This window comes from Rhinoderma darwinii, chromosome 13 (assembly GCF_050947455.1).
Source record: "Rhinoderma darwinii isolate aRhiDar2 chromosome 13, aRhiDar2.hap1, whole genome shotgun sequence".
Lineage (NCBI taxonomy): Eukaryota > Metazoa > Chordata > Amphibia > Anura > Rhinodermatidae > Rhinoderma > Rhinoderma darwinii.
This window is the reverse complement of record NC_134699.1, coordinates 45,561,705-45,588,929: the sequence shown is the minus strand read 5'-3', so window position 1 is coordinate 45,588,929 and position 27,225 is coordinate 45,561,705. Positions and strand designations below refer to the sequence as shown.

General features: G+C 44.7%; 1 protein-coding gene across 2 annotated transcripts; it reads left to right on the top strand.

The window, feature by feature from the left end:
- The first annotated feature begins 3,834 nt into the window (after positions 1-3,834).
- On the top strand, positions 3,835-26,996 carry TRIM65 (tripartite motif containing 65). 2 transcript variants are annotated; one of them, XM_075845856.1, is made up of 8 exons: positions 3,835-4,340; positions 6,213-6,803; positions 9,324-9,419; positions 11,718-11,948; positions 14,756-14,927; positions 15,009-15,125; positions 22,587-22,771; positions 26,720-26,996. In XM_075845856.1, the coding sequence occupies exons 2-8, from the start codon at positions 6,351-6,353 to the stop codon at positions 26,783-26,785; spliced, it is 1,320 nt and encodes a 439-aa protein (XP_075701971.1). In that variant the 5' UTR covers positions 3,835-4,340; positions 6,213-6,350; the 3' UTR covers positions 26,786-26,996. The 2 variants fall into 2 exon arrangements, with proteins under 2 accessions (XP_075701971.1, XP_075701970.1); XM_075845855.1 differs by having other exon boundaries at positions 22,587-26,996.
- Positions 26,997-27,225: the final 229 nt, after the last annotated feature.

Sequence of the window (27,225 nt, the reverse complement as noted above, 5' to 3'; positions counted from 1 at the left end):
ATCTCAAGAATTGCGGGAGGATATGCTAGACCTCCGGTCTCGACAGGACCAACTCCTCCAGGCGTTGAACATTCTTGCACGTCAGCAGGAGGCACAAGCTGCCGTTCCTCCTACTACACCTCCTGGCAGAGTTGACCTGCGTGTTTCTTTGCCACTTCCTGACCGCTATGATGGAGAAGCAAGTACCTGTCGTGGATTTCTGAATCAGTGCCATATCCACTTCAGCCTGTATAATAGGACATTTTCGTCTGATGGCGCAAGGGTCGCTTTCGTCATCTCTCTCCTCACTGGCAAGGCTCTTGCATGGACTAACCCTATCTGGGAGAGACAGGGACCAGAGACCCGTAACTTCCAAGACTTCCTCCGGAATTTTCGTATGGTGTTTGAGGAGCCTGGTTGGGTCTCATCTGCAGCGGCTTCTTTGATTAACCTACGCCAAGGAGACACCTCCGTGAGTGAGTACGCCATCCACTTCCTCATCCTGGCGGGAGAGCTGTTATGGAACAATGAGGCCCTGGTGGCTGCATTCTGGCATGGACTGGCTCCTAAAATTAAGGACTTGCTGCTCGGGATCTGCCGTCTGCCCTGGATGACCTCAAAGATTCGAAAGCCTAGGGTTGCTAGGAGTGACAACCTTGTGTAAGAATGGACTTCCGTCTAAATTGTCCATACCTGTGACCATAGTGTCTGGTGAGAGAACGCATCAGGTCTCTGCGTATCTAGACTCTGGATCCGCTGCTAATTTCATCCGTAGAGATCTGATGGACCTTCTGCAATTACCCACCACCCCACTGGAGAGCCAGTTGACTGTTGCTTCAGTAAATGGACTACCTCTGCCAGACCCAGTTATAGCGGTGACCAAGCCCCTGAGGCTCCAAGTAGGGGCTCTTCACTCCGAACTTCTGTTGTTAAATGTCCTATCCAAAGCTGTTAACCCTTGTTGCTGGGCCTGCCTTGGCTCCGACTGCATGCTCCAGTCCTGGACTGGAATTCTGGAGAGGTTCTCCAGTGGGGCCCTGAGTGTCAAAGCCGTTGCCTGGTGCAGATTTGTTCAGTTCAGCCTTCTCTGCCTCGGTCATTGGCAGGATTGCCGAGTCATTATGCTGCATTTTCGGACGTCTTCAGCAAGAGGGAGGCGGAGACATTGCCTCCACATCGGGCATATGACTGCCCTATTGAACTGATTCATGGTGCATCCCTTCCCCGTGGTAGGGTATATCCTCTCTCCTTGCCAGAGACTCTGTCCATGTCCGCCTATGTGAAAGAGAATTTGGAGAGGGGCTTCATACGAAAGATTTCCTCCCCGGCAGGAGCCGGGTTCTTCTTTGTCAAAAAGAAAGATGGCTCTCTTCGTCCTTGTATCGACTACCGAGGTCTCAAACAGATCACGGTGAAGAATAAATATCCGTTTCCACTGATCTCTAAACTGATCGTATACGTGGTGCCAAGATTTTTTCTAAACTAGACCTGCGTGGGGCTTACAACCTAGTCCGGATTCACCAGGGTGATGAATGGAAGACTGCATTTAACACCCGTGATGGACACTATGAGTATCTAGTAATGCCCTTCGGCCTGTGTAATGCTCCCGCGGTCTTCCAGGAGTTTGTTAATGACATTTTCCGTGACCTCCTCTATGTTTGTGTAGTAGTCTACCTTGATAACATCTTGATTTTTTTCTCCAGATCCTATGACACATCAGAGACATGTCCGTCAAGTTCTGCTACGGTTAAGGGAAAATAGTCTGTACGCCAAGTTGGAGAAGTGCGTGTTTGACAGAGATGCTCTACCCTTCCTGGGCTACATCGTCTCGAATCGAGGTCTCGAGATGGATCCTGAGAAGGTAAAGTCTGTCCTGAAATGGCCACGCCCTCAAGGCTTGAGGGCCATACAGCGCTTTATGGGATTCGCCAATTTTTACAGGCAATTTATTTCAAACTTCTCACTGACTTCTCCCATCTCTAACCTCACTAAGAAGGGTATGAACGCCAAGGTGTGGACTCCCGAGGCAGAGTCCGCATTCAATAGCCTGAAGAGTGCCTTCACGTCAGCCTCTTTCCTCCATCATCTGAATGCCTCTCTGCAGATCTCGTTGGAGGTGGACGCATCCTCTGTCGGTGCTGGTGCACTCCTGTTCCAGAGAGGTCCCAAGAGCAAGTCAAAGGTATGTGGATATTTCTCTAAGCTCTTCTCTACCGCAGAACACAACTACTCGATTGGGGATCGGGAGTTACTGGCCATCAAATTGACTCTGGAAAAGTGGAGACATCTACTAGAGGGCGCAGCTCATCCCATCCTGATTTTTACGGACCATAAGAACCTTACCTATCTTCAGACGGCCCAACGGCTGAACCCTTGCCAGACCAGGTGGTCAGTGTTCTTCGCTCGGTTCCAGTTTGAGCTCCACTACCGACCTGCCGACAAGAATGTGAGGGCCGATGCCTTGTCTAGGTCGTTTGAGACAGAGGACACTGTGGAGTTACCACAGAATATCATTGACCCTTCCTGCATCATCCCTGTCAACCCTCTGCAAGTTAAGAGATATTCCTCCGGGAGGGACCTTTGTACGTCTGGATGACAGAGGAAGAATCCTTCGCTGGTGACACAGTGCCAAGCTGGCAGGTCACCCGGGTGCTCGTAAGACCCGAGACCTAACTGCCGTCAGTTCTGGTGGCCCACGCTGCCCAAAGATGTCACGGACTTTGTCTCCTGTATGGTGTGCGCAGAAAATAAAGTTTCCCGCTCCAGACCAGCTGGTCTGCTCCAACCACTGCCTGTGCCTGATGCCCCCTGGCGACATATTGCAATGGACTTTGTCACAGATCTGCCTCTCTTTGCTGGATGCAGTGTGGTCTGGGTGGTGGTGGATCGCTTTTCCAAGATGGCTAATTTTGTTCCACTGACTGGTTATCCTTCTGCTTCCCGACTGGCCGATCTCTTCGTCCAACACATTGTCCGTCTGCACGGCTTGCCTCTGCATATTGTCTCGGATCGAGGGGTCCAGTTCACCTCAAAGTTCTGGAGAGCACTCTGTGGTCTCTTCGGTGTAAAGTTGGACTTCTCCTCGGCCTATCAACCCCAGCCCAATGGTCAAGTCGAGAGGGTTAATCAGATTATGGAGAACTATCTGCGGCACTTTATCTCCAGGCAGCATGATGACTGGGTGCAGCTGCTTCCTTGGGCTGAGTTCTCTTATAACAACCATACTAGTGAGTCCACCACCTCCAATCCGTTCTTTATGGTCTATGGCCAACATCCACGAATACCTCTTCCGATCTGCACTATGTCCCAGGTGCCTGCAGTTGACTCTACCTTCAGGAACTTTCTGCAGATATGGCAGCAGACCCGATCTTCTATTCTGCTGGCGGTTGACCGCATGAAGAAAAAGGCAGACACTAGAAGACGAGAAAGTCCCCAGTTTCTTCCAGGTATCAAGGTCTGGCTGGAATATCTGGCTGAGGGTGCCATCTTGCAAGTTTGCCCCCAGGTTCCTCGGACCCTTCGAGATTCTGCTGCAAATAAATCCTGTCTCTTACAAGCTTCGGCTGCCTCCTACCCTCAAGATCCCAAACTCCTTCCATGTCTCCCTGCTGAAGCCTGTGGTCCCGAACCGCTACTCCAGGACTCCTAGTTCCGCAGTGGCTCTTCTCGGATCGCCAGGAACTTTCGAGGTGAGGGAGATCCTGGTCACCAAGAAAGTAGGAGGAAGGACGTTTTATTTGGTGGATTGGAGGGGATTTTGTCCAGAGGAGAGGTCTTGGAAGCCAGAGGAGAACATCGATGCTCCTGCCCTCGTGATTAAGTTTCTCTCCCGCTCTGGTCACAAGAAGAGGGGGCGTAAGAGGAGGGATACTGTAACGTCTATGGCCGCGGACCGTCGTCCTAACTTACCCTCTGACGGCCACGGCCATGGACGAGTGAGTTCCTGGCGGCATCTCCCTCCTGAGAGACGCCGGCACTCATTTCCTGTCCGGACACTGTCTCCCGCAGGGCGTGCGCGTGCACGGCCTTAAAGGGTCAGTGCGTACACAGTTTCAGAATATCTGCAATTAGCCCAGAATGCTGCTGGACTATAAAAGGGGCTCTGCCTTCTTGATCCTTGCCTGAGCGTTGTTGTTTTTACCTAAGTTTGTCATTGCAAATGGTCTCCTAGTGTTTTCCAGTTCCCAGTGTTACCCGTTCCTGCTGCCTGTAACCTGTGCTACCGTGGCCCTGTGCCGTCAAGAGTTGGGGTCGTGTTGTGTCCTCCGCTGCATCTATTGAGTTGCTCCCCGCCGGGTGTCTGCCTACTGTCGGAGCCTCATCTTAGCCTGAATCCACCGCTACTGTCTACATTGCCTCAGGTACCCTTTCTGGACTATAGACATTGCATTTGTATCTGCTTGGCCAGCTGCTATCAAAGTTACGCGGTACGGCCCAGTGGGTCCACACCCCGCGTCGGGACAATCTCCTGCGGTCCGCGCCCCGATTGCGGCCTCTTGATCTGGGTTTAGTAGGGTCACTTGTCGGTTCGCAGGGACTTCTGGATCCCATGCCAGAGGCTGTTGCGCAGGCAGGGAGGGAGGGTCTGGCAACTGGAGACTCTATCTGGGTCTAATCCTAAAGACTATCTCTAGTTCTATGATTGAATACAGAGAAAATATGTTAGCACTATGCCAATAAAAATTTAACTAGCCCTAGTGACACATTTAGCTACGCATAGGTATCTGTGCGACATAGCATAGCCCTATGTGTCCACATGAGCCCTAGCTACGCAACGATCAACATCAAATTATGTGACAGATGGGAGAATGCTATGTCAAACAAGTATCTGCGTGACATAGCAAATGCCCCTGCTTCAAAAATAAAAATAAATAATGATTATATACTTATGACCAAATGCCATGACATCACTGAGGAACCTCTGATACTCCGTGCATAAATAAAAAAAAAATGTAAGATGTCCATCACCGCTTTTCCCCTTTGAAATTAGCACTCTCCTATATTGGTCGCGGCAAGTATTCCACTGTGATTTTGCCTCACTGCCTGTTTAAAAAAAACAAGACAAAAAAACAAAGTAATAGGCCTAAACAACCTGGGAAATCCCCTGCCGTCGCATATCAACACTTCCGCAATTACGGACGGCTACGGATGCACCTCCGTAGCAATTCCCAATTTTGACTCCCTCATATACTTCTATGGGGAGTCCGTGCCACAATTGCGGACAAAAATAGGACATGTTCTATATTTTGCGGATCATTTCTACGGCATGGAAACACATCCGTAAATATACGGAAAGTTGTCCGTGGCCCATAGAAATTAATGGGTCCGCAATTTCATCCGTAACTACAGATGAAAAGTACGGTCGTGTCCATGAGGCCTACAGGAGGGACATCTAAGAATAAAAGAGGGACAAAGGTTTTTGGGTGAAAGTTAGGGACATGAGCAGACAGATGTTAGGCTTCGTTCACATCTGCGTCAGGGCTCCATTCATGGGTTCTTTCGGATCTTCCTGTCAGGGAAACTCATGAACCGTAGTAGACGTTTCCTATTGTTTCAGTTTGGGTTCTGTTCATGGGTTCCCTGACGGAAAGCTCAGACGGAACCCATGAACAGAGCCCTGACGCAGATGTGAACAATGCCTACTGTGTGATCTCAGGTGTGACATTTTACTCATACTTAGGGCGGATTCACACGAACATGCAGCCCGCATGGTTTTCACGCGGGTCGCACGGACCTATGCAAGTCTATGGGGCAGTGCAGACTGTCCGTGAGTTTTGCGCAGCGTGAGTCCGCTGCGTAAAACTCGCGACATGTTCTATATTTCGGCGTTTTTCGCGCATCACGCACCCATTGAAGTAAATGGGTGCGTGAAAATCACGCATGCCCCATGGAAGCACTTCCGTGTGACGAGCGTTATTCGTGCAACAGCAGTAAAAGAATGAATGTAAACAGAAAAGCACCACGTGCTTTTCTGTTTACAAACATCCAAACGGAGTGTCATAATGATGGCGGCTGGGCGAAAAGCACGCAGCCGCGCATCCATATGAACAGGGCACACGGAGCTTTCAAGTGCCATTTGCGCGCGCAAAACGCCACGTATTTTGCACGCGCCAAACGCACACGTTCGTCTGAATCTGGCCTTAGTGAAGTTGTAACGTCTACCCCTATATTTATGCCTACAGTGTACGGTTAGTGCGCCTTTAAGAGCAATGTTTTTCTCTGTCCTCCTCCAGAGCGTTCGTGTTCGTTCCTGTCAGGAGAGAGAAGTTTCAGTTTCTATTTCGGGTGCTGGGCCCAGTTCCTGTAACTCTGCAGCACTTGTGCTCCCTACGGCCATTTCTTCTTCTTCTCCGGTATCTGGAGGCAGAACCATGGAAGCAGAAGACCGTGTCTCCCACCTGCGAAACGACCTGAACTGCAGCATCTGCCTGGATGTGTTTGCCAACCCGTTGACCCTTCCGTGCGGGCACAGCTTCTGTCAGAAGTGCATTCATGAGCACTGGGACCGAGAGGAAACCATGTCATGCTTCACCTGCCCCGAGTGCCGATTCCCGTTCAGCCAACGCCCTGAGCCCCAGAAGAACGTCAGCCTCAGTAAAGTGGTGGAGTGCGTGACGGCGCTGGATAGGAGCAGAGCCCTGGTGCCCATTGTGCAGTCAGACACCAGTGCCCACAATTCTGCGCCCACTCTATGCCAGCGTCACCACCAGGACCTCATTTTGTACTGCTCCTCCGACAATCGCTGCATCTGCTGTAAGTGTCTGCTGACAAGCTGCCGCCAACATGAAGTGCAGGACATACAGGAGCTGAGTCATGAGGAGAAGGTGAGAGCAGCTGGGGCAGTAGAGGTGCCATTGTTTACCTGTATACTAGTATAGACTACTGATCATTATACTGGAAGGGTATGTTCACACGCAGTGTTTTCAAGCGTAATTCGGGCGTTTTACGCCTACAAACATCTGTCCATTGCCTGCAATGGATTTTACGATGTTCTGTTCCCACGATGTGTAATTTTACGCGTCGCTGTCAAAATACGGCGTGTAAAAAGACGCCCGCAAAAAGAAGTGCATGTCACTTCTTGGGACGTTTTTGGAGGCGTTTTTCATTGACTTAATTAAAAAACAGCTCCAAAAACGGCCGTAAAATACGCCACGAAAAAAGCGAGTTGCTACAAAAACATCTGAAAATCAGGAGCTGTTATCGCCTGAAAACAGCTCCGTATTTTCAGACGTTTTTGGTCACTACGTGTGAACATACCCTTATGACACTTCTGGCGACACAAGCGACAACGTTTTGACCAATAGTTATGAGTATAGGCCTGAAACACTCTGATATACATGAATGTCCAGAATACATATTGTTGCTGATGAAGAATCTTTCCCTAAGGACTGTTCTCTCCTGCGGTCAGTTGCCTGGAGCAGTCAGATGCCAGTATAGCCTGTTTATATGTCTGTCTATCTAATAATTATATAGCGCCAACATATTCTGCAGTGCTTTACGATCTGGAATATACATATGCATCTCCCACATGAAGGGTGAATGTAAGGGCTATCTGAGCACTTATTATGACCTTATATACAGTAAGGGTATGTGCATACGTAGTGACCAAAAACGTCTGAAAATCCAGAGCTGTTTTCAAGGGAAAACAGACCCTGCTTTTCAGACGTTTTTTGACCAACTCGCATTTTTCGCTGCGTTTTTCGCGGCGTTTTTTACGTCCGTTTTTGGAGCTGTTTTCATTGGAGTCTATGAGAAAACAGCTCCAAAAACGTCCAAAGAAGTGTCCTGCACCTCTTGACGAGGCTGTATTTTTACGCGTCGTCGTTTGACAGCTGTCAAACGACGACGCGTAAATAACAGGTCGTCTGCACAGTACGTCGGCAAACCCATTCAAATGAATGGGCAGATGTTTGCCGACGTATTGTAGCCCTATTTTCAGACGTAAAACGAGGCATAATACGCCTCGTTTACGTCTGAAAATAGGTCGTGTGAACCCAGCCTAAGTAGTACAGACATGGTGTGTACATTGAGTTCTATTTACACTCCATAAACACTGCCGTACTAATACTTGTCCCTGCTGCTTCCTACCATCATAATTTATGCTTAGGCTGGGTTCACACGACCATGTTACGTCCGTAATGGACGGAACGTATTTCGGCCGGAAGTCCCGGACCGAACGCACTGCAGGGAGCCGGGCTCCTAGCATCATAGTTATGTACGATGCTAGGAGTCCCTGCCTCGCTGCCGGACAACTGTCCCGTACTGAAAACATGATTACAGTACGGGACAGTTGTCCGGCAGCGAGGCAGGGACTCCAAGCGTCGTACATAACTATGATGCTAGGAGCCCGGCTCCCTGCAGTGTGTTCGGTCCGGGACTTCCGGCCGAAATACGTTCCGTCCATTACGGACTTAACATGCTCGTGTGAACCCAGCCTTAGAGTCATAACGCTAAGCTTTGGGCCCATATGCTAAATTTTTATGGCGTCAAAGAAATGACGTACTGGTGTCCTCTTATTTGGAAGTGGCCATTGCGTCTTCATCGCAGTAGGGCTCGGGTGCGACTGCTATCACTACATCCCCTATACCTGCATACTTATGTATGTTATGAACTTATAACACAATAAGTGCTCAGAGGGTAAAAATATATGTAAAGTGCACATTTACCTAGAAATTTTCCTTTACTAAGTGCACCCAGTCTACAGATTCCTGGGCAGGAGTATGGTGGGTAGCACACTACTTCCGCATCGTGGTGTCCGTCGTTTCGACAGGAATAGTATAGCACTACATGTAGCACTATTCTTCCCATCAAATAAGAGAGAACAGCAGACAGAGGCTCAGTTAAACTAAGACAACATCTTTGTTGAGTTTGTATGTTCTTCCCGTGTTTGCATGGGTTTCCTTTCACTCTCCAAAAAATATAGGTAGCAAATTTAGACTGTGAGCCCCATTGGGGACAGCAAGTAATGACAACTTCTGTACAGCGCTGTGGAATATATTTGCGCTACATAAGTAACAGAATAACTAAATGTCTGCAGTGTCATTTTACCAGCAGCAGGGCTGCACACTATGAAAGAGATCTCTGGAGCTCCCTCTAGTGGCAATGAGCTTGTCTTTAGGGAATGTCTAATCTAGAAAGGGATTGTGCAAGCTAGACTACATATTTAAGTCAATCCTAGTACTAGATGTGTCACATGTAATTAATTCTCCCGATCTTTCATTGTTATACCCATACTCCTGTGTGACATTTTCCCTTTATGAAGCTTGTTTTCCAGCATGTCAGTAAAAACTTTCTTTCCACTGTATAACGTTCATTCATTACCTCATACTCTTTCCATACAATAGAAGAAACTCTCAAATGACTTGCTAGCCAGTGACCATCAACAAAAACACATGGAAGAGGACATCGAAAAATGGAAGTGTAAAATGAAAGACATTAAGGTATTGTATGCATGAGGTTACATTTTTGTGGCACGTGATCACAAGTGCTCTGTTGGAGATTTTGTGGCACGTGATCACAAGTTCTCTGTTGGAGATTTTCTGGCACGTGATCACAGTGCCTTTGTTTTGGGAATCAGTGGGAGGTTTCAAGCTTAAAAACAATGTTATCGTCTATATTTATCAGAAGACATTTGTTTATAGGGGTTGTCTGTTGTAGACTACCTATTTAGACAATGGATTTAATAAAGGGGAGTACTTTGTTTGAGACCCCACCTTTTAACCAGAGCAGGGAGGACCCAATTAGGCCGATTAATTGATGTTATTGGGAGCTGTGTAATGCCTTTTTTCCCCAGAGGAAATAAGAACAACCCCTTTCCCCACTAATTACAGCTGATTGAGGGGCTCATGACCCCACATGATCAGCTTATTGTTCGGGACAAGATATGTGTTTCTTGGAGATATGTCTCTGTGAGTGGAGTATTTAAAATCTGTGGGGCACATTTATCAAACTAAATGTTCCAGATAAGTAGTATAATGTGTTCGGAAAATCTTTATTCCGCAATTCAGAAACAAACAAACCAGGCAGAGAATACAAGTGTTTCCTATTGGTCCCCTCCATTATCGGCTAAGGTACAGTACTTAAAGGGGTTATCCGGGGACCAAAAATGACATTGCAATAATATATTTATGTGAAAAGAAGAAACGTACTAATATACTTTAATTAAAAATTCTGTACTAAATCGTGCAGTTCAAACCTCGTGAATTGTTCCCGGAAGTCCTGTAGCTTTTCTAATATTGATGACGCGCCGACACGACCCCACGTGACTGAGGGCTTGCTTCTTGTGCTGTTTGTGTCGGCGTGTTATCAAGAAAATGACAGCAAGGGGCTGTCACATTGCCTATAGCTGGAGTCCCTGAGCAGAGCATCAGCTAGCGCTTTGCTCGGGACTCCAGCACTGCTCCCGACGTCCATATTTGGTCAGTGAATTCTGGGGTTTCCTATCGCTGGAGTTCCCGAGTAGAGCATCAGCTGATGCTCTGCCTGGGGACTCTAGCACTTCTGCCAACGTCACTGTCCATATATGGACAGTGACGTAGGCAGCAGTACTGGAGTCCCCGAGCAGATCATCCGCTGATAGCATCTGCCTTACTAAAGCCGTAACTTTTTTATTTTTCTTATGACATAGCCGCATGTGGACTTTTTTTTTTTTGCGGGACGAGTTGCGGTTTTTAATGGCACCATATAATTTACCATATAATGTACTGGGAAACTGAAAAAAAAACATTCTTTGTGGGGTGATATGGGCATAAAACAGCGATCCTGCCATCAGTTTTTGAGTTTCCTTTTTTTAAGTTTTTTTTTTTTTTTTTACCTCTTTTACAATGAAAAAACTATTTGTTAAAAATAAATACGTTTTGTGTCACCATATTCTGAGAGCCATACGTTTTGTATATATTCTTAGATTGAGCGGTATGAGGGCTTGTTTTTTGTGGGGCGAGCCATAGTTTTATTGGTACTATTTTGGGGTACATGCGAATTCATCACTTTTATTTTAATTTTAAAAAGTACCAAAAAACAGCAATTCTGGCTTTTAATTATTTATTTTTTTACAGCGTTCACCGTGTGGGTTAAATTACGTTACATTGCAATCGTTCTGGCATTTACGGATGCGGCGATACCAGCCATGTTCGTGGTTTTTTTGGGGGGGTTTACCATTGCTTTAGGAAAAAATGGCAAAAGGTTTTTTTTTTTTTAACTTTTAATATTTATTTTGTACATTAAAAAAACGTGAACAGTTTTTTAGGTATTTTTTTTATTAGTCAAACAGCGAATGTTGGATCACTGGCGCAATATACTGCAATACTAATGCAGTATATTGTGATTTTTACAGCCTCATCATAAGCCACCTCATTAGACAAAGGCAGGGCTTAATAGGAGCTGAAAGATAGCAGACCTGGGGACTTTCATTAGGCCCGCAGGCTGCCATGACAACCATCAACACCCCGCTATTTCATTGCAGGGAGGGCATGCACCCCCTCTTCCTTACGGCTTATATGCCTTGGTCACTATTGACCATGGCATCTAAGTGGTTAAACGGGCCAAATCAAATTGATCTTTGATTTCGCCCGCAGCAGTCATGTATGGAGCACGCTCAGCCTGTTACCCGCTCCGTACTTCCCTTTGGCGGCTGTCACGTACCTGTACTGTACCTTAACTATAGTCCTACAGAAATGCTAGCCCAGTAATGTCTAAATACTTTCTTACAAGACTTTCCTTTCCATTGACTTTCTCTCTAGGACTTTCATGAAATGATGGTGTCTGGAATATTGGCTAAATTCGATCAGGTGCATAAGGCATTGGATGAAAGTCAAGTCCTTGTTATAGAGTCCGTGAACTGCGCAAAGAATGCGGCAGCGACACAAGCGTCCGAGCATATTCTTCTTCTACAGAGACATCTGGAGGATCTAAAGAAATATGAGATAGAGGCAAAAGTGATGCTAGGAAATGACGATGTTGCATTTCTTGAGGTAAAGTTATTTGCTGAGCCCAAGGGTCTTGACATGCTCTGGTAATGTGGTAACTTAGGTTTTGTTTTACACGCATTTATTTATAGTAACTTTTTATTAACGCACTTTGATATCAGCACCATAAACTCATAGACTATATTTTCAAAAGTATGTGAACACCTGACCATCACACCTACTGTATATGAGCTTGTTGGACATCTGTTTCCAAAACCATGGGTGTTAATAATGAGTTGGGACCGCTTTTGTGCCTGTCACATCCTCCACTCGATATGCCAATACCAAATATCCTAGGGGACAATAATCAATGATATCCACCCAATATTACCTACCTTACACAAGAGGAAGTACAGCCGCATCTGACCAAATTATATTTTGACAAAATACAGATGTAGCCGTCGTTATCTTGACTTATAACGCATTAAATACACAGTGGCAAGGTCCTTTACCTTGACCTTTTCAATACCTTTTGTTGTGTGATATCACGTTGCAGCAAGTTATCAGAGTCAAGATGAAGATGGCTACATCCGTACCATATACAGGAGAATTATATGCTTATTTAAGATTTAACTTGTATTAGTAATGGAATATTGTTACATCAACTTAATTACAATAGTTACATTTGTGTCAAAGTAAGTCCCTATACATCTCTGGTCACTAATAGCAAACTCTAGTCAATTAGGACCAGGATCTTTTTGTTTTCGAGGAGTCGGCTTGAGTAACTTTGAATGCATAAATTAGGCTTAGTTGCCTATTTAGACCTACTTAAAGCATTATAGCAGTTGCCCATAACAATAGGGTGCCAAGTGCCCTGAGAAGAGCAACTTTAACCCCTTAACGACCGCCAAAACGCCTTTTCACGGCGGCCGTTAAGGGTACTTATCCAGAGTGCCGCCTTTTCACGGCGCTGTGACATAAGCTAGGCACGGGTGTCTTGTGCCGGCTGAAGCGGGTGTCGGGCGGTCTAAAGACAGCATCGATCTCACCCGTTTAACCCCTTAGATGCGGCGCTCAATACTGAGCACCGCATCCAAGTGGTTTTGGAGGGTGGGTGCTCCCTCTTTCACCCCATCGGCACCCTGCAATTGCAATCGCAGGGTGCCGATGGCTTCTATGGCAGCCGGGGGACAAACAAAGGCAATAATACACTGAAATACAGAAGTATTGCAGTGTATTATAAGAGCGATCACAAGATCGCATAGTGAAGTCCCCTAGTGGGACTAAAAATAAAAAGTTCTATAAAGTTAATAATAAATAAATAAAAATTCCAAATAAAAAAAAATGAAAAACCCACTTTTTCCCTAATAAAATACTTTAATATGAAAAAAGGAAACAAAAGTTAAAACATTACACATATTTGGTATCGCCGCATCTGTGACAACCCCACCTATAAAGCTATTATGTTATTTAATCCACACGGTGAACGCCGTAAAAAATAAATAAATGCCAGAATTGCTGTTTTCTGTTCAACCTGCCTTAAAAATAAATGTGATTAAAAAGTCGCATGTACTCAAAAAGCGTACCAATAAAAACTAGAAGTCGTCCAGCTGCATTGGCGTAAAAATAAAACAATTATGGCTCTTAAAACATGGCGACACAAAAATAAATAATTTTGAAAAAAAAGTGTTTTTATCGTGTAAAAGTAGTAAAACATACAAAATCTATATAAATTCGGTATCGCCACAATCGGAACAACCCGCTGAATAAAGTTATTATGTTATTTATACCACACATAAATGGCGTAAATCTAAGACGCAAAAAAGAGTGGCGAAATGTATGTTTTTTTTCCATTACCCCCCCCCCCCAAAAAAAGTTAATAAAAAAAGTCAATCATTAATTATAGGTACCCAAAAATGATGCTATTAAAAAATACAACTTGCCTCGCAAAAAACAAGACCTTATACAGCTATGTCGACGCAGAAAATAAAAAAGTTATAGCTCTTGGAATGCGACAATGGAAAAACTTAAAAAATAGCCTGGTCATTAAGGTCTAATAAAAGCTGGTCACTAAAGGGTTGAACCTCTCCCTAGTCCTACTAAGACATCCCCTATTATAGCCTCCAGTCTTCTAGGCATTTTACCGGATGTCCACCGGCTTGTCAGGTAGAGTACCAATGTGCCTTTCTTTCAGGAACAGTTTTCAGGAAATTACAGTGGCAAGTGTCTTACTGCATTAGTGAGCCTATTATACAGATAGCCACACCTCCACCTTTGTGGGATCATCTCCAGTGACCAATCATGTCTAAGGGGTCAGTCTCAATGCAACGCCCCTATTGCATGACATCACCCACCGACCACTAATAAGCAGGAAGTACGTGGCCAGTTTCAGTGGAGACTTTTTTAGCGCGTCTCCTATAGCAATATTATCAATATTTGGATGTATCGTGCAACCCTATTAGATTGTCAGCCGTCCCACAAAATCTGAGGGTTTGGCCGACGCGAGTTTGATGTGTATGGCCACCTTCATGCGTATGGACTATCTTATATATAAATCAAGTACATTTTCCAAAACCCATTAGGTTCGATACATAAAAAGTATCAGATTGCTTAATTTTCCAACCTGATCTCATAGTGCCTAAGGTTGAAAAAAAATAAGACATGTTCATCAAGTTCAATCTTGAACAATGAAAGGTGGAATGTGATTTGTTTTTTCTGGGAAAGACTGACATTTTTTGTTAGAAGAGTTTGCCTTCACGTGGGTCAGATGTATGTAGAAGACTTTATATGCCTGACCGACCACTTGCTGCATCAGTATAGAAAGGCGTTCCTGTCTTGTATATTCTACACTAATCACCATTTTATTGTACCAGGGTCTTCACCAACTTACGCCAGTCGTGGGCGCTCCAGGATCCCCAAATGTTCAGCTCTGTGGAAACTTGCAAATGGAAGCAGTGACCACGGTCTTGTCTGAAGCCTCCAGGCTACTTCAGCAGGAACTTCCTAATTTGCTACACCCAGAGATACCAATAGATAAACTTGAAGGTTGGTGTGAGGGCCAGTATAATAGAAGAGATGTGCGTACGTTGATATCAGATTACACAGGATTGTCACTCTCTTTTACAGAGACCTTAGAAATCCCATCTGCTATTGCTGTAAATTACACCTCTTTGAGTGAACAGAAAACACCTATACACAGAGCACCTACAAGAATCAGTGCCCTTAGAGCACAACTTTGTAAAGGTAATGTATTATCTGTCAGCGGGGCACATTTTTATGCTCCACCGAAGACCAGTGTGAAATAGTGGTGCGGCATGTGCAATATTACCCAATGTGACATGCAACCTAGTTTTACCTGTGATTGTTCATTACCGCTTTTCTCTATAAATCAGTTGCTATTAACGGCCACGCATCCTTTACTAGCACAAAATAAAATTTAAATTAGTCTCGAGACCAATTTAGGAGGGGGGTATATTTAATATGACCTAATTGCATTGATAAATCTTCCCCAATCTATTCAGTAGTGCTACTTCTATAGATATAGATCTATGTTTAGGCTGCATGCATTAACTGCGGAAGGTAATCATAAGTTTTCTGACACCAATTTCCTAGGTAATAAAGAAAACATAAGGCCCTTTTACACCAGCCAATTATCGGGCAAACGACCGTTCAAAGAAAGCTCATTCCCGATAATTGGCCTGTGTAAACAGAGCAGCAATCAGCAGATGATCAACTGATCGTATCGTTTTAAATGTGTAAAATATTTTCGCTGCCGATACGATACAAATGTATGGGGACGAGCAATCAGAGTAACGAGCGCTCGTCCCCATACTAGCTCCTCGTGAACGGAGCAAACGAGCGCCAATCAATGAGCTGTCACGTTGATCGGCGCTCGTTGAACCGGCCAAACGTGACCGGTGTAAAAGTACCTTTACTCCCCAGCCTGTTCGGTGAAAAAGGTATCAATTTTAAAGCACACAAATCATTAGCCCTCTTATATAAGAAGGTTTGTATACTTTTACAATTTTCACAAATCAACTTTTGACATGTGACCTATTACTGTTTTGTAAATTTTGCAGTGAAAGTTGTGTTTTAACCCTTTAAACTGCCTATACATTTTTCACTTTTACATTTTAGTTTTTCACTCCCCACCTTCCAAGAGCCATAACGGTTTTATTTTTCCTATAATAGCGTGGTATGAAGGCTTACTTTTTGCCAGAGGAGTTGCAGTTTCTATTGGCACCATTTAAAGTACCATATAATGTACCGGGAAATGGGAAAAAAAATCTTTGTGGAGTGCTTTTGGAAAAAATTTAAATTCCTCCTTTTGTTTTTTTGGGTTTTGTTTTTACGGCTTTCACCATGCGATACAAAAGACAACGTAACTTTATTCTGCAGCTTAATACGATTACGGTGATACCAAATTTATTTAGGTTTTTTTAATATTTTACTACTTTTACAAAGAAAAATCTATTTGTTAAAAAAAATAAAATCTGTTTCACCACATTCTGAGAGCCATAACTTTTTTTATTTTTCTGTTGATTGAGCGGTGTGAGGGCTTATTTTTTGCTGGACGAGTAGTTTTTACTGGTATCATTTTTTGGTGCATACGATTTTTTTTATAACGTTTTATAAAAAAAAAATTTCAGCGCTAAGGTGACCATAAAACAACCTTTCTGGTGTTTTCAAATACTATTTTTTTTTACTCGCGTTAAATAATGGTATATTGTAATAGTTCAGACTTTTACGGACGCGGCGATACCCAATTTTTTTATTTTTTACATTATGCTTGCCATTATCAAAACTGTCCGATTATGCTACCTGTTTGCTCCCTGAAGAGCCAGTAAAAAAGGCTGGTTGAACATGTTGGAGCAGTGAAATTAATATAAGGACTATCTACCAGAATAATTTAGAAGCTCTGTGAGTCTGGAGGCTGCTCTTGTCAGAGCAAACCAGCAGCCTCCAACATATACAGAGGAAAGGACTTAATAAGTGGCCTACCTGTACTACCGACGTACACTGCAAACATAGTGTTAATCGACTCTAACAGCTCTTAGGGTATGTGCACACACACTAATTACGTCCGTAATTGACGGACGTATTTCGGCCGCAAGTAGTGGACCGAACTCAGTGCAGGGAGCCAGGCTCCTAGCATCATAGTTATATACGATGCTAGGAGTCCCTGCCTCTCCGTGGAACTACTGTCCCGTACTGAAAACATGATTACAGTACGGGACAGTTGTCCTGCAGCGAGGCAGGGACTCCTAGCATCGTACATAAGTATGATGCTAGGAGCCCGGCTCAATGCACTGTGTTCGGTCCGGGACTTGCGGCCGAAATATGTCCGTCAATTACGGACGTAATTAGTGTGTGTGCACATACCCTTACTGTCTTCTGGGGGAACCTCTGACCTGGTTCCAAGAAAACCCAGTGTTGGTTGGAAAACATTGCCTTAGCGACATCCGACGTACTAGTACTGAAATGTCAGTATGGAGGGTGCTCACGGGCTGAGCTCGCTCTATACTCAGTGGGTGACGGCTGTGTTATATAGCCGACATCTCACTGCAACAGGCGGAATCAAAGATCACTTTAGCGTGAAAGTGTGGATTTCAAAGGAATGTAGATTACAGCAGTGTTTTTTATTTAGAAAACGATCATGTTTGACGGAGTTATGACCTATTTCAGCTTTATGCTAATGAGTTTCTCAATGGACAACTGGGCGTGTTTTACTTTTTGACCAAGTGGGCGTTGTGGAGAGAAGTGTATGACACTGACTAATCAGTGACCAATCAGCGTCATACACTTCTCTCCATTCATTTACTCTGCACATAGCGATATAGCTATATCGCTATGTGCAGCCACATACACAAACACTAACATTACTGCAGTGTCCTGACAATGAATATACATTACCTCCAGCCAGGACGTGATGTGTATTCAGAATCCTGACCACTTCTCTGCTCTTGTAACACACCAAATAAGGCAGTACGGTCCAGTGGGTCCACGTACCTAACGTGACAGCAAGTTTGCCCTGCAGTACAGCTCGTGGCTTGCTCGCTGTGGCCAACCAAATCAATCTGCCCTTCTCAGAGCGCAGTGTCGTGATCCACCACCGAAAAGTAGGGATCCCCCCACTGCACTCTACTTCTTTTTCCCCCAACCCTAAACACCTACCCCCCATCTCTCTGTGTTCCTGCAGTGTGTTATTAAAAATTTCCAAACCTATGTCTGACAGGTGCGCCCCTCTGACCTGTACAGTCCTTCGCAGCTGAACTCTATGTTATCGTGACGCATAAACGTCCCACCACATTTCACCATAAAGTCTCTCATCACTTTGTTCACCATCTTCCTCACTTTCTCGATGGCCACTGTAGACTTTGCTTGTCTCCATACTCTTCAACGTTTGGTTTCCAACCAAAAGACCTTCACATCCGGCCACCTTGTTAACATTCCACCACCGCCGTCTTAATTTCCCAAACAAATCCAATAACTTTGAGCTTGTGAGGTCGTTGCCGCCTACATGTAGCATCATAGCATCCGGGATGCTGTCATCTCCTCAATGAGCCGCTTCATCTGTGATCACCAAAGACCCTTCTTTCCATTCCAACTTGTTTTAATCCTGCTTGCCGACATTCCCAGTTGCAGGCCGTATGGTCTCATTTCGCTTTCTCAGCAGCCCAGTACACAATGGAATGACCCACGATCCAAACGTTCTTACACCCTGCAGTAGACAAAACAATTATTGTTTGTATTGGTTCAGTATTGGTCGAACATACCTCTGGAATGCCTTAGATTTCCAACTTCCCAAACTCATTACTTCTGCTCCCTGCCCCATTGCCGCTGCCTCTGACGCTGCCTTTATGCGAAACGAGTGGCACCCTATTTTCCTACTGTCCATCCCTACCCTCTCAGCGGCCTTCCTTAAAACCTCACAAAACTGGAACCTGGATAAAGCCATCCCATCTTTATGTCTCAGAAAAATCCCCAGCCCTGTACCCGAGTACCTCTGTACATATTAGACTGGGCACAAGTCCCCTTCCCCTGCCTTCATTGTTATCCAGGTACCGACTCCCTTCTGATCGGTCTTAGACTTTTGTATGAAACACACCACCGCCCTTCCCCGTTAACCTTACTTTCTCTAACAAAAGGCCACCCCCCTTTTTACTTAGACGACACTATCTCCCCTATCCCGAACGCCCCTGCGAACGCTAACACGAACGCGGTCTGGAAAAACCTTGCTTCCGCCTGCTCTTACATATTTTCCCCAGTGCTTTAATCAGTTCATTCAGCTGTGTCGAGTCCACTGGTTCCCTCTGATCTTTTCTTCTGATCTCACTCCTAGCCCATCCTTTCAGCACTCTTCTCACTATAAACGCCCTCGTGGGATCCTCTTCCGCTCTTAACTTCGTGAAGAATGAGACTGCCACCACCATGGTCATGGCCTTACCTTTTGGCGCTCCTTCCCATTCCAACTTACCAAGCATTTTTTTCCACATGCTTCATACCGTGTTCCCAAACTGCTGGCTGCTGATGAATCCCTCCCTTTTTGTCCATGCCCTTCTGTATGTCCGCCAGGTGTTAGGCGCCAATGAATTTTCAATGAGCTGCTCTAAAATTGGGCCATAATCTGCCAGAGATGGTTAGTACACACATATTCATTTTCTGTGCATTGGGCACTAAGCAAAATTAAATTTCCCACTTCCCCCTGGAGAGGGCATCCACGATTTGATTGTTTACCCCTGGTACATGCTCAGCCCTAAAATTGATGTTATATTTCATGCACAACAATACCAAGTGTCTAAACAGGCCCAGCACTGGCTTTGAACTGCTTGACAAGTTGTTAATTGCCCCCACCACTCATGTTGTCTGTCCAAAACACTTTCCATCTATCCCGCAGCTCATCTTTCCACAACTCCACTTCCACAACTATGGGAAAAAAAAACAATAGTATCAAATTCTTCGGCCAGCCCTTTTCCTGCCATACATCCAGTAACACCCCTGCACACCATTTTCCCCAAAAAAGGCTTCAAAACCCACCGATCCAGTGGCATCCATTAACAACCTGAGCACTTGGTTAGAAAATGCCTCGTCTAGCCACACTCTCACACCATTGAGCCCTTCAGCAACTTTTCCCACACTGCCAAATCCTCCCTCAACTTCTCTGTCATTTTCACCTTGTGGTGCGGCTTCTTCACTTTTGCTGTACTCATCTGCAGTCTCCTACACCTCACCCATAGGTATCACCCTAAATGCAAAATTCAAAGAACCCAGTAATGACTGCAATTTCCTTAACCCAAAAAATACAATATTTGAAGCAGCGCAAATCCCGTTATCAGGAGCGGTGTCACGCTGTAAAATCAGACAAACCCAGTCTGACATAATGTAATCCTCAGAAAAAGCGTGGTGAACAGCAGCACACGTCTCCCAAGTTTCAATCAATATGTTCTTTTATTGGCCTAGGCTTGAGAAAGACCCTCCACTTGCCACGGGTCTAAACGTTGCCATTTTTTTACTGGATGTTTGACCAATAAAAGAACATATTGATTGAAACTTAGGAGACGTGTGCTGCTGTTCACCACGCTTTTTCTGCAATTTCCTTAACGTCACCATTCTCGTCTCACCTAGAAAGGGGGCTGCTTACCTCTAAAGCCCCGCTATCGCTGCATAATGCAGTGGGAAGAACCCGGGAATGGGAAGATGAACCCGCCTATCTAAGAAGCGTTTACTGGGCCTGCCTCTGTCCCAGTATCTTCTGGGGACCACAATCTTGCGTCTGGGCCGCTCCACTTCGTCTGCCTCCACCCTGAACTGGATCGGCTCCTGGGTCCACTGCTTCTGCTCCATTTTTCGGTCTTAAGGCAAGTCCAATATCCTTGTTCTTCTCCTCCAGACAACTGACCAGCCCCTTATCTACTCCTCTCCCCCCGCCTCACTTGCCTGACCAGATAGTCGCTCGGCTGGCTTTTCCCACCGAAACCCACCGTTTCTCCACAGGTGGGATTTTATTTTTCTATAAAATTATTTTCTGTCACCATATTCTGAAAGCCATAACTTTTTTATTTTTTAGTCAAAAAAGCTGTGGGAGGTCTTGTTTTTTGCGGGAGGGTGTTCGTTTTTATTTGGTACTATTTTGGGGTACATGCGACTTTTTGATAACTTTATATTCTATATCTTGGGAGGGGTGGTGACCAAAAAATAGTGATGCTGGCATAGTTTTTCATTTATTTTGGTTGCGGTGTTCACCGTGCTGGAAAAATAACATTATAGTTCTAGAGTTTGGGTCGTTAAGAACGCGGTGATACCAAATATGTGTACTTTTTTTTAGTGGTTTAATTTTTTTCCTATAATAAAAGACTTATTATAGGGAAAAAAACACTTATTTTAACGCTTTTATAAAACATTTTTATTAACTTTTTACACTTTATTTTTTTACCTGCAGCTCTGATTGCTGCTAGAATACATTACGCTACCTAGGTAGTATAATGTATTCCAACTGTCAGTGTGACGTCACAGTCACTCTGACAGTAAGTCTATGAGCACCAGCCAGAGACCCGGAGGTCGTTGTCTGGCCTCCGGATGCCATCACAAGCATCAGCAACCCCCACAATTGCATGGGGGCTGCCGATGTGCTACAAACCCCCTAAATGCGGCCGCATTTAAGGGGTTAATTGCCAAAATCAGCCGCGATAAGCCGCTGATCAGCAAAACTGGAGTGTCAGCTGTCGGGGACAGCTGACTTCCCAATGCACACCTTGTCGCCGACAGTGTGCATCGGGAACGACACAGTGACTTCTTGTCACTCTGACAGGAAGCCCATCAGGACCAGCCAGAGGTTGGTCCAGATGGGCTTCCGTCCATGGCAGACATGGAGGCCATTGTTTGGCCTCTGTTTGCCATGCTAACTATCGGCAAACGCCGAGATTTCAGACTGGGGTCTGCCGATATGCTAGAAACCCCTAAAATGTGGCCATTGCAACCGGTCGCCGCATTCTAGGGGTTAATAGCCAAAATCAGCGACGGATAGTTATTGACTCGTGCGGATGGGGGTTAAGTGGGTCCCTAACCTGAAAATACACCTCTGGTTCTGGGTTTAAACCTGAAGAATATACTCTGAGTAGGTAGAAACCAGCTTTACTCTAATTACATCAAACATGGAGGCAGTCACCACCCCCATATTCACTACCCCAATACACAACATGCAACACAAGAAAGATTGGTCAGCACATTCTAACAAAAGGAAAAATGTGCAGGTGCAAATACACTGTGACTACCTCCATGTTGTATATTGGGGTGGTAACTGCCTCCATTTTTGATTGTGCACTCATCCCATTTTGCCCAAGGGTGCTTTTAGTTAGAGTACGTTCTGCAGGCTTAGACACAGAACAGAGGTGTATTTTCAGGTTAGGGACCCACTTAAAAGAGGTCGCCTTGTCGTGGCAGGTGGGCTCATTCCATTTGATCAAAACATGCGCTAAGAACTTTTGTAAGTAGACATAGCAGTAAATATAGTGTATTAGGTAGTCTTAGCGTTCGCAGAGTGCTGTTGCAAAGTTTTCTTCTTTACATGTAATGTTTGCAGTCACAGTGCACTTGCACCTGCACGTTTTTCATTTTGTTAGAATATGCTGACCAATCTTTTTTGTGTTGTAACTTTAAGCCATATATGAACACTCGGCTCTGATATTTATTTGGTTTGATTCACAGATTACCATAACCTGAAATTCGACTCTGAGACCGCCAGCCGATATATAGCAATTTCACATGAGAACTGCAAGGCCACACACAAATTACAGCTCCGGAGGAATAATGTGCAGGATTCCCCAAACAGATTTCAGACTTGGCAGGTGATGTGTACTGAAGGATTCTCTGAGGGAAGTCACTACTGGGAGGTTGGTATATCCGACTTTTTTGTTGAATTAGGAGTAGCATATGGCTCCTTGAAACGTACTAATGAACGAGAAAATATTATTGGAAGGAACAGTTATTCATGGAGCCTGCAACTGCGTAGCATGCACCACTCTGTTTGGCATAACAACAAAGAAACAAAGCTTCATTTATTAACGTTCACAGAGATTGGCATTCATCTTGACATGACAGCTGGCAGAATTGCTTTCTATGGTGTAGAGGACGGTAGCCTGCAGCTCCTGCATTCCTTCTCCTGCCTCTTCTGTGAGAAGGTATTCCCAGTTTTCTGGATTGGAGAAAACACAAATGTCACTATCCGTGCTATCCCAAATGGTGCAATGGAAGCTGCAACAGAAGATTTAAATGATTTGCTATAAGTTTGTAAGACTTTAATGAATAACCTGATCCATCCATTTATTGCCATGCACTATTCTGTAGTGCAGTGTTTACATGGAGTAATTAACCCCTTAATGACCAGCCTATTTTAGACCTTAATGACCAGGCTATTTTTTAAGTTTTTCCATCGTCGCATTCCAAGAGCTATAACCTTTTTATTTTTGCGTCGACATAGCTGTATAAGGTCTTGTTTTTTGCGGGACAAGTTGTATTTTTTAATAGCACCATTTTGGGGGACATATTATTTATTGATTAACTTTTATGAACTTTTATTTGGGGGGAAATAGAAAAAAACCTGAAATGTCGCCACTCTTTTTCGCGTCTTAAATCTATGCCGTTTACCATGTGGTATAAATAACACAATAACTTTATTCAGCGGGTTGTTACGATTGCAACGATACCAAATTTGTATTGTTTTTGTATGTTTTACTACTTTTACACAGTAAAAATGCTTTTTTTTCAAAATGATTTGTTTTAGTGTCTCCATATTTGAAGAGCCGTAACGTTTTTATTTTTTCGCCGATGCAGTTGTATGAGGGTTTTTTTTTTGCGGGACGACTTGTAGTTTTTATTGGTACCATTTTGGAGTAGATGCGACTTTTTGATCACTTTTTATCACATTTTTTTAAAGTCAGTATTCACAGAAAACAGCAATTTTTCCATAGTTTTTTATTACATTTTTTACGGCGTTCACCGTGCGGGTTAAATAATGTAATAGATTTATAGTCGGGGTCGTTACGGACGCGGCGATACCAAATATGTGTAACTTTATTTATTTTTTTTAATAGTAAAGCATTTTGTAAGGGGAAAAGCTGAAGGGGTTTTCTCTTGTAAACAACCCCTTTTTAATAGAAGCTGGCCCGATAATTAGCTGTTCACCACAGATCCAGCATTAGAAATCTCTGGGGCCATGTAGTATTACATGATGACCATTCAAATGAATAGCCAACAACATAATACATGGACGGGCTAGTTCCACCAGAACCACTTTGTTAGCAGCTGTCTGCTCTGGCACATAGAGGTGAGTCCTGAATGGTAGACCCCCCTCTATGATGTTCATATCCACTAACCGGGCATATGGAAGGGGTAGGCCTGTATGAGACAACTCCTTTAACCCGTTAGTGATCGGCCCATCATGTTTCTACGTCGGTCACTAACGGGCCTTATTCCGATGCCATAGACTTTTTACGTCGCGGCATCGGAATAAGTTAACAGAGCAGGGAGCTGTCAAATCTCCCTGCTTTCAGCTGCCAGAGGCAGCTGAGGGCTGGGAGAGTCCCTGCTCTGCCGGGTGAGATCGATATTAGTATCGATCTCGCCCGTTTAACCCCTCAGATGCGGTGCTGAATAGCGAGCACCACATCTGAGTGGTTTAGGAGAGAGGGAGGGAGCTCTCTCTCTCCCCCACCGACACTCGGCGATAAGATCGCCGAGTGTCTGTGTCTCCAATGGCAGCCGGGGGTCTAATAAAGGCCCCCAGGTCTGCCTGGAGTGAATGCCTGCTAGATCATGCCGCAGGCATGACCTAGCAGATGCCTGTCCGTGTTAAACGGACAGGCAGTAATACACTGCAATACAAAAGTATTGCAGTGTATTATAAATGCGTTCGCAGAATCGCATATTATAGTCCCCTAGTGGGACTAGTAAAAAAGTGAAAAAAAAGTTTAATAAAGTTAATTTTTAAAAAAATGTGAAAAAAAATGAAAAACCCAGGTCAACTTATTCCTAAAGTATGACCCTCAATTACATAGCTGTCATTAGCGTCATGATCTGTCTTCGATAAAAAAAAGAATTTGGGGAAGAAGGTACATTTCTGTCTTAAGGGTATGTTCACACGCTTAGCAAAAAATTTCTGAAAACACGGAGCTGTTTTCAAGGGAAAACAGCTCCTGATTTTCAGTCATTTTTTAATCAACTAGCATTTTTCGCAACGTTTTTTACGGCTGTTTTTCTATAGAGTCAATGAAAAACGGCTCCATAAACAGCTCAAGAAGCGACATGCACTTTTTTCTTACGGGCGTTTTTTAACGCGGCCGTTTATCAAAACGGCCGCGTAAAAAAACGCCCCATCGGAACAGAACGCAGTTTTTCCCATTGGAATCACTGGGCAGATGTTTGGAGGCGTTCTTCTTCCGATTTTCCGGCCCAAAAACGGACGAAAATAAGCATTTTTTTTCTACCCTCCTCCGTTATGTAGATAGCGGTGCTGTTATATTTGGCGCCCGATATTTAACTAACCCCCTGAACTGTTAATGAGGCGTGTAATGGCATGGGGGTGCGTTACTATGGCTGCGACACTGTCCAATCAGCTACGGACAGTGTTATAGCAAGAGCTGGAGAGAGGAGAGCGTGTACGCGCGCACGCTCTCACGCTCTCACTCTTCAGCTGTCGGCAGAAATCAATCTTGTACTTGTCTACCGAACTGGCAAGGGGGCGTGTCGCTGCTACGAACAGTGTAAGAGCTAGAGGGAGGAGAGCGCGCATGCCCATTACATGCTGCACTCAGCTGCACACGTATGGGCAGGTGAAAGGCTCTCTTTAAGTAGTTAAGCCTCATGCACACGAATGTAGCCATGTGCACGGCCGTGATTTTCGGGTCGGCCGGCAGCGGACTGTCAGCCGCAAGCCGCCTGCAAATCGCGGGCCATGCACATGGCCGCGACCATTATTGTCAATGAGCCCGGACCGCAGAAGACGGCCGTAATAAGACAGGTCCGTTCTTTCTGCGGTGCGGGCTCCGGGGGCATGCATGGACCGTAAAAACTACTGTCGTGTGCATGGCCCCATAGAAATGAATGGGGCCGCAATTCTCCCGTGGATTTTCGGGGGAATTGCGGCCGCAAAAGCACGTTTGTGTGCATGGGGCCTTAAACGGCCAGGAACTGTGATTGCTGTTCCTGGCTGTTAGAGCAGCGTGTCAGCTGTAAAACACAGCTGACACCTGCAGTGTCTTTAAAAGCCGTGGTCAATAGCGACTGCAGCATTTAAAAAATAAGGAGGGGGACTGCCCCCTCTGACAGCCCATTGCTCCCTCCCCCACAACACCCCCAGGTCTGCCTCTGCTAAGCCATGCCTCCGGCAGGGCTTAGCAGAGGCCTTTAAAAATGACAATATACTTCAATACGTTTGTATTGCAGTGTATTGTACCAGTGATCTAACAATCACTGGCTCACAGCCCCTAGGGGAACTAATAAAATGTGTGAAAAAAAAAATTTAAATTAAAAACACTATTGTTGTTTTTTGGTTGCCTTAGCGCTAAAAAAAAAAATAACTAAAAAGTGATACAAATTAATCGTATGTACCACAAAACATGGTGCCAATAAAAACCACAGCTCGTCCCGTAAAATATGAAATAATTTTTCCTATTTTCAGTTGCCTAAAACCTGGGTGCGTCTAATAGTCCGAAAAATTACAGTAGATATTTCTGTTATAACGCAATTCAAATCTATACTGAAACATATGGTTCTTTTTCTAATTTTGTTTTCTGATTTTATATTCCTTTTATTCTATTTTCTTTGCTTCATTATGTGGGCAGTCATGTCTCCCAAACTGTGGCAACAGCTATTCCAGAGATTTGCTTTATAGCAAGCACATTACATAAGAAAATGACCTATTGACTTCTATGGGTAAGAGCTGTTTGCCCACTCTCGGACGTGAGCAGGTCACTGTGCTGGGAAGAGGAGCTGAGCTATGTCCTTTACCATTGTCAATGGTGTGACCCTGTTATCGGCTTCCAGCTTTCATTGTAATCTTGACTGTGATGATAAAGTTAATAAATAAAAAAAATCCCATTTTAAAGTCATTAAAAATGTCCCACCATTGTAATGCTGTAGAGTCTGTACATCGTAGGCTGTGCTGCTGATTCTGAGTGTCAGCTCCAAGGTTGGACTTAGCAGATCAGTGGGGGGGGAGAAGCATCAAAGTCCTCAGCGAGGGCAGATCACACAGGCTGTATTGTATCAGTGTGGATAGGAATGAAAGCACAGGAGGGGGGACCGCACAGGCTGTAGATCTGTGTAAGGGAAGGAAGGGGGCAACACT

Bases quoted from the DNA above. Each gene is read 5' to 3' on its own strand.
- TRIM65 (XM_075845855.1), top strand. From the start codon at position 6,351: ATGGAAGCAGAAGACCGTGTCTCCCACCTGCGAAACGACCTGAACTGC. The intron at 9,420-11,717 runs GTATTGTATGCA...CTTTCTCTCTAG, and splicing joins GTAAAATGAAAGACATTAAG to GACTTTCATGAAATGATGGT. The intron at 11,949-14,755 runs GTAAAGTTATTT...TTATTGTACCAG, and splicing joins ACGATGTTGCATTTCTTGAG to GGTCTTCACCAACTTACGCC.